Source organism: Porites lutea, chromosome 5 (assembly GCF_958299795.1).
Source record: "Porites lutea chromosome 5, jaPorLute2.1, whole genome shotgun sequence".
Taxonomy (NCBI): Eukaryota; Metazoa; Cnidaria; class Anthozoa; order Scleractinia; family Poritidae; genus Porites; species Porites lutea.
This window is the reverse complement of record NC_133205.1, coordinates 39940270-39953012: the sequence shown is the minus strand read 5'-3', so window position 1 is coordinate 39953012 and position 12743 is coordinate 39940270. Positions and strand designations below refer to the sequence as shown.

Below are 12743 nucleotides of genomic sequence, written 5' to 3'. Positions count from 1 at the left end.
TTTTTTGTAACAGCAGGTTGATTGTAAATAGGATTTTAATTGAGATTTTGTAATAAAGATTCTTCTTCTTCTTCTTCTTCTTCTTCTTATTATTATTATTATTATTATTATTATTATTATTATGTTACCAGTGTTTGGAACCCTGGAAACGTGGTTGTTAGTGAGTTCTGGTGTTAGTCTTTAGCTTGCGTTCAAATCAGGTGAACCAACTCTTAATTTATTCTTTCCGGTCTCGCAACTTTGCTCTCATCAGGAGTGAAGTGAAGACGACTTATATTCTCCACAGACCAGCGAGAGCGTAAAAATGACATTTTTATCCCGCGTTAATGTGCACCGAAGTCATAAATGTCTCAAACACCACTAAGCTTTCGATGAGTTAAATTTTTTCGTATCACCTGGATAAAATGGCTCAATTTATTTTCCTGGCTGGCTAAATGTCGGTTATTTGTTTTGCTGGCAAAAAGGGTAGAAAGAGACATTCCTGGCTAGGGACATGCATTTTTTAGTTTACAATTGATATTTTGTTCAGAACAGCCGTTTTACGGAAATTATTCGACATTAGATTCTCATACAAACACTGTAATTTCTCACGCGTTTGCCTACTCGTCAAGATGGCGTCGAAAACCGTGACAAGGTCTATTTCTAGATGCTCTCAACAGCAAAACGGATAGTATAAAACTTACTTATTGTATTAGCGATAGTAGCATTTTTTTTCTTGATTTATTTCTGTATAGAGATATTTCATCCAGTGTACTGCAATTTTCTACTTTTCAAAAGCCTTTAAACAAATATTTTTATATGCCCTTCGAGTCGTTCCATCCCTCTAGCAATAAGAAAGCCTTTATTAAGGGGGAATTAATGAGATATGCTAGAAACAGATCATCCTTTAAGTCTTTTTCTGAGACTAGGGAGAAGTTCCGGAAACGGCTACAAGTGAGAGGGTATCGTTTCAGTTTCTTGCTCCCCCTGTTTCGCGAAATACGATACATTGATAGGAGGAGATGGCTTGCCCCGAAATCTAAACACGGTATAGGGGGGAATAAGACTATTGTCTTCAAAATCACCTTTAACTGCAGTCACGCACGTATCAAGAATGCCATTAGCCAAATATTACCAGATTTGGACTGCACTGTCTTTTACAAATCTACTGTAACTTTAGCTGATCTATGTAAGTAAGATATTTGGGGGGCAACAGTTTTAGCTAAAACTGTGGGCCCCAAAACATTCCAAACATGTCACACCTTGCAAATATTTTTCGAATTCCGCCTGTTTCCTAGACGTATAACCACGAGGTTTGCAGTTCCCTTACGCAAATCCGTAGGTGTTTTGTGTTTTTAGGTATGTATACAGGTACGCTTAGTTGTATTGTAAAACTCCCTGATGAAGTCGCGCTAGTCACACGAAACGCGTAGGAGAAAATACAAGAATTACAACTCAACTAGTTCGCAGAAGTGCTGCTCACTGGTTTATCCTTTGAGAATTATACAGTGCAACAGTCTGTATTAGTAACACAGAGACTTTAAAACAAAAGTATTAAGCAAAGTATTAAGTACTAAAGCAATGAGTATTAACTTTACCTTCAAACTGGTTCCCTTGGATGAGAATTAGTCTTATCTCGTTTCTTCTCTATCGCGTCATCTGAGATTTCCTAGCAAATCACAGCCGGATTAAATCCGCCTTACTATCAACAACCCTCACTGATAAAATACTAGGACTGCTCTCTATTGGTTAATTTAAAAAGGGGTTTGACCCTAATGGTGCACGGGTATTGGGATTGGCTCATCATACTCTAAATAGCTTTCAGGCAAGAACAGTTGAGAAGATCTGTCAAGGCCTGTTACTATTGTTTATTCGAGCCAGAGTTATTTAAAGTAGAATGGTTGTCAAACCCGTTAGACTTGTTTGCTATATGTTATTGTTAGCTTTTTTCTGTTTTTTGGACCTGACCGTGCACAACGTTCAATAGCATTCCCTTTTTGATAGTGACCAATAGAAACATCGCATTAATTTATTCAGTCACTATCTGTAAACAAAAACCAAAGGATTGTGCACGGTCAGGGAGCTTCCAACATAAACTACAGCACCGTTGATTCAACTTTGATGTTTGTCGGCTTCCCTAACCAGTCTCCTCTACTAACTATGTTCGAATTTACGCTCCTTCAGCGATTCTATTTGACTGGAAAGCGAATGACTAGGTGAGGTGATTGGAATTAAAGTGTTGTTTTAAATATGTGATAATTTAGCCTCCCAGGGTTAAAATGTAAATTTTCTTCAGTTTTTTACTGTCTAGCCTGCGAGCAAGCTCTCCTGTTTGGGCGAGTGAAACAGGTCTCGCGAGAACGCGCGAGCGAGCGGCGTTCTCGCGAGGCTCGCTTCGCTTGCCCAAATAGGAGAGCTTGCTCGCTGGCTATTTACTGTCTGTCTCTATGGTCTTTGTCATATGGCCTAGCCATACAAGATAAACATCAAAAGAAGTCGTTCATGGCTGACCATGCCATAAGAAGATCAAAGATTAATTAAAGCTTTCCGTCTTTCCCTCAGAACCCTGGTGTTTCTTACTTGCGTTGATCCATAGAGAGATATTGTTCGTTTGAAAAGGACACTTGACACAGTTTGGCGAATTTGCAATCCAGATAGTAAAAGATATAGTACCTGGAGGCAACGGCAGCCAATGGTTCAGAGTATAATTGACTTTTTCTTAGTCAAAGCATATTAGGAAACGTCCCTTCTACTGAGTAGGCATTGTTCCAGGGTATAAAACGGACCATTCCATGATTACTTTAGATCTGTCCCTTTATACTAACCAGAAAGGTGCAGGCTTTTGGAAATTAAACACCTTTCTTCTTACTGAATCTAGTGAATCTAATCAAGTAATAATTACATAGTCTAATCAAGTCAGTCAATGACACTCAAAAGGAATACGAAGTGCAGATGACGTAGTTAGCGGCTGTAATGCTCTGGAAAAATACTGAAAGTAAGAGATTACATCACTATTTTATGCTAGAAAAAAAATCTAAGCAAAATAGAAACGCGAGGCTGAATTAGAATGATTTCTAGACTAGAAACGGAGAAAGACAAAGAGACAAAGACAAAGACAAAGAGATCTAACAACTTAACGATCTGAAGAGTCGAACTAGAGAAGACTATTGTGTTTCGAAAAAAAGGTGCTATCCTTTGAAGATCAAAAGTTACATGGTACAATGAGGGGGAAAAACACCAAGTATTTTCTAAATCTTGAAAATAGACTACTGTAAACAGGGAACCATAAGCCAACTAAAACTAAACGGGAACAACTTTGTCACATCAAATCGGTAGATCCTATCCCTCCGATGTCAATCTCAGTCCTCCTTGAAGTTGTACGCTGCAAATGTAGTAAACGCACACCCGTCAATATTGACCTTTCCGACTTCACTGGACATGAAAATGATACGATCCATAAGGAAGAGGAACATAACATCTGTGAAGGCCCTTTGACAGAAACCGAACGTCTCGCTGCTCTGAAAACTATGGAGACCGAAAAAACGCCAGGCTGGGATGGGTCAGTACCAGCTGAATTTTATAAAGTTTTCTGAAATGATATAATTATGCAAAAAGCTCATCGTATGATACAGGGCATCTTTCCATTAACCGGAGAAGAAGCATTATAAAACCAGTCCCCAAGAATGACTCATAATCCCACTAGGTCAAGAACTGGAGACCGTTAACCGGCTACTCAACTGTGATTATAAAATAGCTCCAAAGTCTATTGCAAATAGCCGAACAAACGGATGTTTTGTACCTTGAGTTTGCCACGGCTTTCGACTCTGTCGATCACGCTATCCTTATTGACAAGCTGAAATGGTACGGTGTAACAGGTCAGCTAATAAAATGGGTTTTCCGACTACCTAAAAGACAGATCACAGAGAGCTGTCATTGATGGTATGGCTTCTGAACGACTACCTGTCACCTCCGGTGTACCTCAGGGTAGCATTGTTGGCCCCCTAATCTTTGTGATATTTATCAACAACCTTCCTGACGTCGTCCATGAGCAAACTAACACCCCTCTGTATGCTGATGACACCAAGTTGCACCGTACTATCGTGTCAGTAAAGGACTGTGATATTCTCCAGCAGGACCTGGCAAACTTAAACACCTGGAGCTATGTATCAAACATGAAGTTTAACGCCTCCAAGTGTAAAGTGTTAACAGTCACGCGGAAGAAATCACCTGTAACTCATGAATATCACCTTGGCAATACTTACATGAAACGTGTTTTGGAAGAAAAGGACCTCGGCGTTATCATCTCAAGCAATCTATCGTGGGACTCACATGTTTATGCGCATAGTACTCAAGGCTAACAAAATGGTTAGGTCTCCTGAACAGAACCTGTCCACTTATTACGGATGTTAAAGTAAGGCGGACACCTTATCTCTCTCTCTCGAGAAGTCACAACTCTCTCTTATGCCACAGAGGTGTGGTCTCCCGGAAGTGTCAAATTGAGGACGAAGCCAGAAAGAGTCCAGAGGCGTACAACTCACTGTATACTTAGAACTAATATCGGCGAGGTCTCCTACAGCAAACAACGATTGCTGACTCTTAGACTTCTTCCACTTACTTATAATAGGGAAAATAGACATCTTGTATTCCTTGCGTTTCTAGTTCTACTGATTTAAACTTTGTTCGATTCGCTACCTTTTTCTCGCGTGACCGGTCTCGTTCTCAGAATCCTATCCTTATGTTAAAACTTGTAAAACCACTACTTTTCAGGCCTCTTTCTTTAATCGGATTGTAAAACCCTGGAACACTATTTGCAGACTAGCTACTTCCGACAAATGCTCCAGCCTTTACATTTCTAAGAATTATCTGCGCGCTACCTACTTTTCCTTGTTAGATGCTACTTTTGATATTAACATGCCCCGCACCTGGATCCTCTCTCCCAATTGCCCGTGCCACCGTTCATAATTTACACTCTAATTATTGTCTTTTGCCCATTTTTATTAGATTTCACCGTTTAACTATTACATTTTTACTATCGTTTTAAGATAACTTTTTTTTAGATTTTTCTTAACTTCGGGTGAGGCCCCGCATGGGTCATCAGTCGCGTTCGCGCTATTCCCCATTGGTCTCTTTCATGCTAGTAGTTGGTCCGCTTCATGCTAGTATTTGTCTTGTTTCTATTTATTTGTTACTATTCGACCAATAAATTTGTTGAAAAAAGAAAATCGATATCGGGAATCAATCGATTTAATCCGCCGATTGTTATCGATTGATATCGGAAATAGATAGAAATCGAAGTCGCAGAAAAAAATTATTATCCAGTATTTAACAAATCGACCGCAATTTTCCATCATGGTCTACACTCTTATAGATCATAAAAATGACTTCATAAAGTGTTCAGAACTCAAGTGGAACCTTTCGCCTGCGGCTCGTGGATTCACTGCAAAGTTTTGAACATTTCATGGTGTCATTTCTATGGTCTGTAAGAGTGTAGACCATAGAAAATTGTGGTCGATTTGTTTTTTACAATAACATTTTTTTTTTTTTTTTTTACGAAAAACCAAAAACAAAACAACCAGCACTGCGTGACATATTTCGTCATTTCCATGGTCCATAATCTCATAGACCATAGCTCTCGACCAATCAGTGTGGGAGGATTCGCTCAGTAAATCGGTTTATCGATTACCTACTGGCTGTCTGTAAAAATGGTCGTAAATGTCTTTTCTTTTTTCTTTGAAATCCGGGAAAAGATTGTAGATTCTTCGATAATTTCTTCTGATAATTTTTTTTCGTCTGGCTTTATTGTTAGACTGCTCAGAGCCCCCTATGTTTCCGTGCGTCGAGTTCGGTGACTTCGGTCAGTTCGAAGACATTGCGTTACGGGCGGTCATCTTGGATGAGTGTCAAATCTACTGAGGGGGCGGTGGACGGTTTCGACCACTATAAATTCCGACGCCCACCCCCCTCGGTAAATATGAAACCAAGATGGCCGCCCGTAACGTAGTCTGCGAGTAACGCAAAGTAAATCGATCTGAACGATGGATCTTACGAAAAAATAAGGGTTAGGCTTGTCAAACCTGTGTTGAGCTTTGTAATACCCCTGAGGGGCTCGTCAAGCAAGACAAATAAAGCCGGTGTCTTGAGACCTTCGTGTACAAACATCGTCGCCTGCACCACTGGAGGCGTTCAAGTTTGTGAACAGATACTGTACTCGGTCGGCAATAACTCCAGCGCAAACAACTCCTTCGGTCCTACTATACTGACACCAGGAAAACTGTAATGAATTCATCAGAGGAGAAGACGAATACTTTTGTGTACACATCGTTTTGTGACGAAATTCATGACTCTGTATCGTGTGAAGGTCCAAAACGTGAAGGAAACTTTAAAGTTTACAGGCGAAGATGGTATATTCTTTTTGTATTTTCTTTATGCTCTGCCTTAAATGGCATGAAATGGAACACTTGGGGTCCAATTCAAGGTACCTCGCAAGTTGTATTTGGTTGGAGTGATACGACTATTACACTGATGGTGGCCTGGGGACCGATAGTTTATATCATTTCCTTTTTGCCAATATCGTGGCTTATGGATACTAAAGGTGAGAATATACTAAACTGTAGCAAACAAGGCTTGGTAGATTGATATTTTTTTTGTAATAATGAGGGTTTGAGGGACATAAATAGTACAAAAACACTTCACGTTGACCGTCCTACAAAATTAAGTGCTATCGTGAACTCGAGACACTTGATACGATTCTTGGGAATGCCACCTGGATTGGATAATCTAAAATTAGGATTAGACCATGGACTTTGATCACTTGACCGGACTCTGGCGTATACTCGTTCTAATTACAGTTTCTTGAAAATTTGGTAGTTAATTTTAGGTCAAAACAGAGATCATTTTGTCTTTTCCACTCAACACCTTTGCTACATCAGTATATGATACTGCAACATATTATACTAATGCAGCAAGAACCAATTCGAACCAGTTTTTGTTATTGTGTGCAAAAACAAATGTACAACCTTCATTATTGGTAAAGTGAGTGACAAGAAGATAATTCATCGACAGGTTTTTGCTAGGCTCAGCCGGTAATGGTTTAGAGTGCAAGTTCCGCAGCTTTACTAAAAAAAAGTGATTATGATTCTAGCCTCAAAAACAGCATGGATTTGATTACAGCCCAACCTCTCGACAAAGGCCATCTTGGGGACAGACGAAAGTGGTGGTTGTGGAGAGGTGGCCCTTATGTGGAGGTACATGTAGGGGGCAATATGACAATTTTTTTAAAAGGAGTGTAACATGTTTATTGTGCTTAGTTCTTGCATACTGTATCCAGGGACCGCGGAGCAAGGTGAAAAGTGGGAGGGCTGACAATTGAAAATAATTGAAAATCGAAAAAAAGAATAAAATCATAGTATTTGATTTGTTTCTGTCACGTGACTTTGCATACTTTATCCAGTATTTGTTGCTTTTTATAGGTCGGCCAACATACACGGTCAGTTCAGATTCAATGCAAGAAAAGACGCGATTACAATTTTAGTATAGAAAATATTACATTGAAGTGATCTGAAAAATTTCTAACTATGGCCGTTCACTATTCAAGTAATGTAATTCTTCTTGCCATCGAATATTTCATTGATTCGACAGGAGAAAGACAAAATATAAAACTTTTATCAACTCAAAACAACTACTCACCTTCGTTTGGCTTGAAAAAGCTAGTAATTTTCTTCATTTTGTCTGATAAAGCTGATAAAAAAAACTCTGCCGGAGCTGGAAGAACAAAACACGCTGCCGAACGAAGCGAAGGGGTGGCCAAGGCATGGCCTTTGATCAAGGAGCAAGTCAGCCACAGGGCACAATTACCGCGAAAAGCAAAGGAGCCCCACAAAATGCCTGGCGTTTGAAATTAAAGAAAATACAGAAAATATAGCGGAATATAGACGGAAAAAACTTGTTTCAAGTCTTTTTTTTATTTTAATTATTTTTCTTTTTAGCGCAAAAAAGTGGTGGGGCCGCGGCCCTACCAGCCCCTCCCCCTCCGCGGTCCCTGGTATCTCATAATGGTAATCCAATCATCTGTAATAATTAATAATTAATTATACACATACAAAATGTTAATGTGACAAAATGAGCAAGGTTTGCAACATTCGCCGTAAGTATCGTAGACAATTTATGCTTACTGCAGCAGTATAAATTGAACCCAATGAAAACACAATTGCCACAATTAATCATTAATGCACCATATGGATCAAACTTCATAACCATTTTTGACTTTTTGATCAGTTGCTGAAAAAACTGGCCATTGTTAAGAGGTTATTTTGGCAGTCGGAGACATGCTTTAACTGGCCGGTGCTATTGTACTGAGGTACCCATTGCAGAGTGGTTTAAACAAGAGTCAATGAATAGACTGTCTGCCAGGACAAAAAAGGTGGCCATTGTGGAAAGGTGGCTGTTAGTGGAGGTTCGACTGTATAAACACTGCTTACAATTTTACAAGGTGTAAATGTATTTGCATACATTTTTATGGAGAAACCAAAATGGAATTAGGAGTTAAAGGCAATTTTTTTTAGCAATATACCATAAGCAAAGGCAACTGCCCCTGATGTCAACTATATTCAGCCTCGTTCCAAGGGTCCACTTATAGGAGAGAAGAACCCGGAAACAACTTAGGACAAGATCTTGCATTCATCCAGTGTACAACTGACTTCTTCACAAAGCACGTACAAGATTTTTGTCCACTGAAAATCAAAATTACTCAATGTCCTGGTGGATTCCGTCTTAATTCCTCTTGATACGACTGTAAAATCCAGGAGAAAAAAAAAACTATATATGAAAAATGTCAGGGGGCAAACAAAGGAGTGTTATGGGAGATATGCCATTGGAAATTTTTCGAATTGCCGTCCCAAGCCTCAGTTTCAAAGTGAGGCTAAGTGCAAAGCCATTGTCTTGGAAACAAGACATATTATCACAAGAAAGGTTTTGCACATTGCCTTGTTTTGAAAGTAAGTGTTTTGGAACCAGTTAGCCTGCGTAGCAGGCACTTGGAAGTAGTGGGTGGCCGTTCACATGCCTGTACTTTTTTGCGCCCACTACTTCCAAGCCCCTGCTAGGCAGGCTAGAACTGGGAAATGGCCAGTTTTTAGATTTAGCAAAGACAAAGTAACGAAAGAGATGATGATGGCATGAGCAGATTTAAAAACGAAATTGAACATGACAGAACAGCCAATTAAGCTTCGAAAGTCGGCTTTAGTCCTTTCTGTGCCCTTTCGTGTTCTGATTTGATGTTGTGTTGTCTGCTTAATCTACCTAATAACTTGTCCAGAACAGTTTTAAAGCAAACAATGACAATTGCAATTTTGTTTACTCAACGAGTATTGCTTATCTTTCCTTTATTACCCTTTTTCCTTTATTTGTGCATTCGATTCAGGTTTATTGACACATCGTGATTGTATTTGCTTTTCAAGTTGCTTCTCAGCATATATATATTAAACTTAGTGGTCTAATTAATTAGTCTAATTACCACTTCTTCCTCATGTAAGCTCTTTTGCCTTTCCCTCAAAGGTAGTGTTGATGAAAGTATTGACTGTAGTGAAATAATGTTTAAGTGCTGTCTACTCTACTTGGTTCTAGGAGGAAATGTTTGCTTTTGCACAATCAGCAAATTAAATACTTATGTGCTTTCCAGTCAGTTAACATTAATGGCCTAGATCAGTAAATGAGATTCTCTCTTGATGTGACTTACTTTTTATTCTTTTTAGGTTTGAGAGCATCTATTCTCCTCCTAGGACTTTCCAATTTCTTCGGAACAGCCTTCCAAGCTATTCCACTTGCTGATCTACAAATGCAAACATGGCTTGCTCATACAGGGATGTTTCTAAGCAGTATAGGAGGTCCTGTTGCCATGGCATTAGGGCCCCTTATTTCCGCGATATGGTTTCCTCCTGATCAACGCACAACATCAACAGCAATTGCATCATTGTCTTCCTATGCTGGAGCAGGGCTGGCATTTATCATTGGCCCACTGTTAGTTCCAGATGTGGGTAACCATAGCATGAGCATTGGCAAAAGTATTGACTACATAAGTATTCGTAAAAATATGACTCACAGTCAGTTGAATTTTCTTAAGGAGAAAATCATGCTTCTTATGTACACTGAGCTAGGAGTAGCAGTTCTGATTTTATTCTTGATAGTGGTTTTTTTTCCAAAAAAACCTCCACTACCTCCTTGCCTAACCGCAGCGAGTGAGCGTTTGGATTTTAAAGATGGCTTTAAATGCCTCGTGTTCAACAAACAGTTCTTGTTGTTGCTATTTATCAATGGAATAACCCTCGGTATTTACAGTGGCTGGACATCTATACTAGACCTAACTTTGTCACAGTTTGGGCTTGGAGAAAAAACTGCAGGGTGGCTTGGATTTGGTTCATCAGTGTCAGGAATATTGGCAGCAATTATACTGTCCAGGTGAAACACATTAAAATTTTATTTTATCCATTTTGAAATAACTGGAGATCTCCGCAATCTGATTGGCTCTCAGCAGTGTGATTTATTCACGAATCACACCATTTCTTGCTCTTTATTATATCCATTTTGAAATCACTGGTGATCCCTGCAAGCTGATTGGCTCTCAGCAATGTGATTCATTCACCAATCACACCATTTCTTGCTCTTTATTATATCCATTTTGAAATCACTGGTGATCCCTGCAAGCTGATTGGCTCTCAGCAGTGTGATTTATTCACGAATCACACCATTTCTTGCTCTTTATTATATCCATTTTGAAATCACTGGTGATCCCTGCAAGCTGATTGGCTCTAAGCAATGTGATTCATTCACCAATCACACCATTTCTTGCTCTTTATTATATCCATTTTGAAATCACTGGTGATCCTTTCAATCTGATTGGCTCTCAGCAGTGTGATTCATTCACCAATCACACCATTTCTTGCTCTTTATTATATCCATTTTGAAATCACTGGTGATCCCTGCAAGCTGATTGGCTCTCAGCAGTGTGATTTATTCACGAATCACTCCATTTCTTGCTCTTCATTATGTCCATTTTGAAATCACTGGTGATCCCTTCAATCTGATTGGCTCTCAGCAGTGTGATTTATTCACGAATCACACTATTTCTTGCTCTAAATCATATCTGTTCTAAATCGCGTCAGTTCTGTTTTTAATCGCACCAGTTTTGCTCTATATCGCATCATTTCTGTATTGAATACAAAATGAGATGTAAAAGCCTCTTTGTTTCTGCTTCTCAACAAGGCGGCTACTTGATCATTAAAATATTGGTATTGACTGAACTCTGCAATCTCAAAATGGCTGTAATAAAATGGTAATTGAACTGTGTCGTGCAATTTTGGTCTGAAATCATACTTGCGAGTTTGAAATCACGCGTGTCATTTTAGACCAAATTGCACTCCACTCTGTTCAATTATGATAATTAACCGTTTTTATTGTATTAAAAGTGCAATAAAACTGACATTTTAAGTCAAGAGTATTGAAAAACGGAGACCTACATGTTTACTTTCACATACGAGATCTTTTTTTTTTGAAATACTTTAATATATTCGACACCAGAAATATATGACACAAAGGATAAACTGAACAGACCCTCCCGATCTGTTCCTCGGCCTTATTATTTCAGTTTTTTTCGGGGTGAGAGAGAACGTGCCGCCCAAAAAAAACCCTCTGGGACCAGGATAACCGTTCCGTCATCAAAATACCTGAAGCTTGAATGCTATTGAGAGCGAAAGATTTCACGTTTACGACAACAGAAAGTTCATTCTGCCCTAAGAGTCAAAGGAACCACTCATTTTTCGTCTCTGTAGGTATTGATTGTGTCAAAAATTCGAATATCTCACGAACAAACACTAAATAATATGGTCGAGTTAAAAATGAACAAAGAACCGTTCAGATTCCTTTTGCCGTTACAATATTTTTATTCCCACAAATTTTGATCACGATAATAGATTTTGATACTCTGGTTTATCCACAGACTCGCGGACCATCTATCCGGACGCATGAAAGCAATCCAGTTTGTCCTTCTGGCTGGCGCTACCATCTCCTATGGTTTATTTACATTCATGTGCGCAGGAATTATTCCATATAACAAGGCCATTCTCTTTTTAACCTGTATTCTTGCAGGATTTTTCACTAATGGAACCATTCCGTTATTCTTTGAGATGGCTGTGGAAACTGCATACCCTGTCGCCGAGGGCATCACCTCTGGTTTCGTAACCGTTGCCGCGAACCTTCTTCAGTTGGTATTTTACATATTTCCCATGTTGCCAAACTTTGGATTAAAGTGGATTAATTGGTGTATTTTTATAACGTATGCGCTTTCTGTTCCACTGCTTGCGTTGTGGAGAGAACGGTACTACAGATCGGAAGTTGATGATCAAGACAAGAACGCACCAGTAAATATTAATTAGACCAAAAAAACCATGTTATGATTAATATCATTGCTTTTGCTTCCAAAAGCTCGTCAGTGATTCATGAAAGAAATACCATACCATCTAAAAACTTGTTATTGGTCAGGCTTAAGACCTTTAGTAAATTAGTAAGATTTATGTTTAAGATTACATGAATTTGAATCGAAAAGGGGAAGGGTCCAATATAAAAATCCATTTTTAATCACTTTAAATTAATATAACTCCCTAGGTTTGAAGATGATGTGAACTTCGGAAATACAAATTTTAAATGATATGATAGTCGCAGTGGTTATTACAACTTAAGAAATTGCAAACACTAAAGACTTGATAACGAAATCA

The 12743-nt window shown here is 38.9% G+C and overlaps 2 protein-coding genes across 2 annotated transcripts in view; both read left to right on the top strand.

Annotated features, from left to right (window-relative positions):
- Nucleotides 1-4337, top strand: part of LOC140938368 (uncharacterized) — a 6557-nt gene extending 2220 nt beyond the window's left edge. Inside the window, exon 2 of the mRNA XM_073387854.1 lies at nucleotides 3896-4337. Within this exon, the coding sequence (XP_073243955.1) occupies nucleotides 3896-4337 (442 nt within the window). The remainder of the gene's footprint in view (nucleotides 1-3895) is intronic.
- Nucleotides 4338-6185: 1848 nt separating this feature from the next.
- LOC140937531 (solute carrier family 49 member 4 homolog) lies at nucleotides 6186-12731 on the top strand. Its single transcript, XM_073387092.1, has 3 exons — nucleotides 6186-6571; nucleotides 9729-10431; nucleotides 11969-12731. Exons 1-3 carry the CDS (start codon nucleotides 6256-6258, stop codon nucleotides 12402-12404), a joined length of 1455 nt encoding a protein of 484 aa, XP_073243193.1. The 5' UTR covers nucleotides 6186-6255; the 3' UTR covers nucleotides 12405-12731.
- Nucleotides 12732-12743: the final 12 nt, after the last annotated feature.

What these genes read in the sequence shown, in the direction of transcription:
- LOC140937531 (XM_073387092.1), top strand. Translation starts at nt 6,256, where the DNA reads ATGAATTCATCAGAGGAGAAGACGAATACTTTTGTGTACACATCGTTT. An exon ending in GTGGCTTATGGATACTAAAG is followed by an intron (nt 6,572 to 9,728) that starts GTGAGAATATAC and finishes TATTCTTTTTAG; the next exon opens with GTTTGAGAGCATCTATTCTC. An exon ending in GCAGCAATTATACTGTCCAG is followed by an intron (nt 10,432 to 11,968) that starts GTGAAACACATT and finishes GTTTATCCACAG; the next exon opens with ACTCGCGGACCATCTATCCG.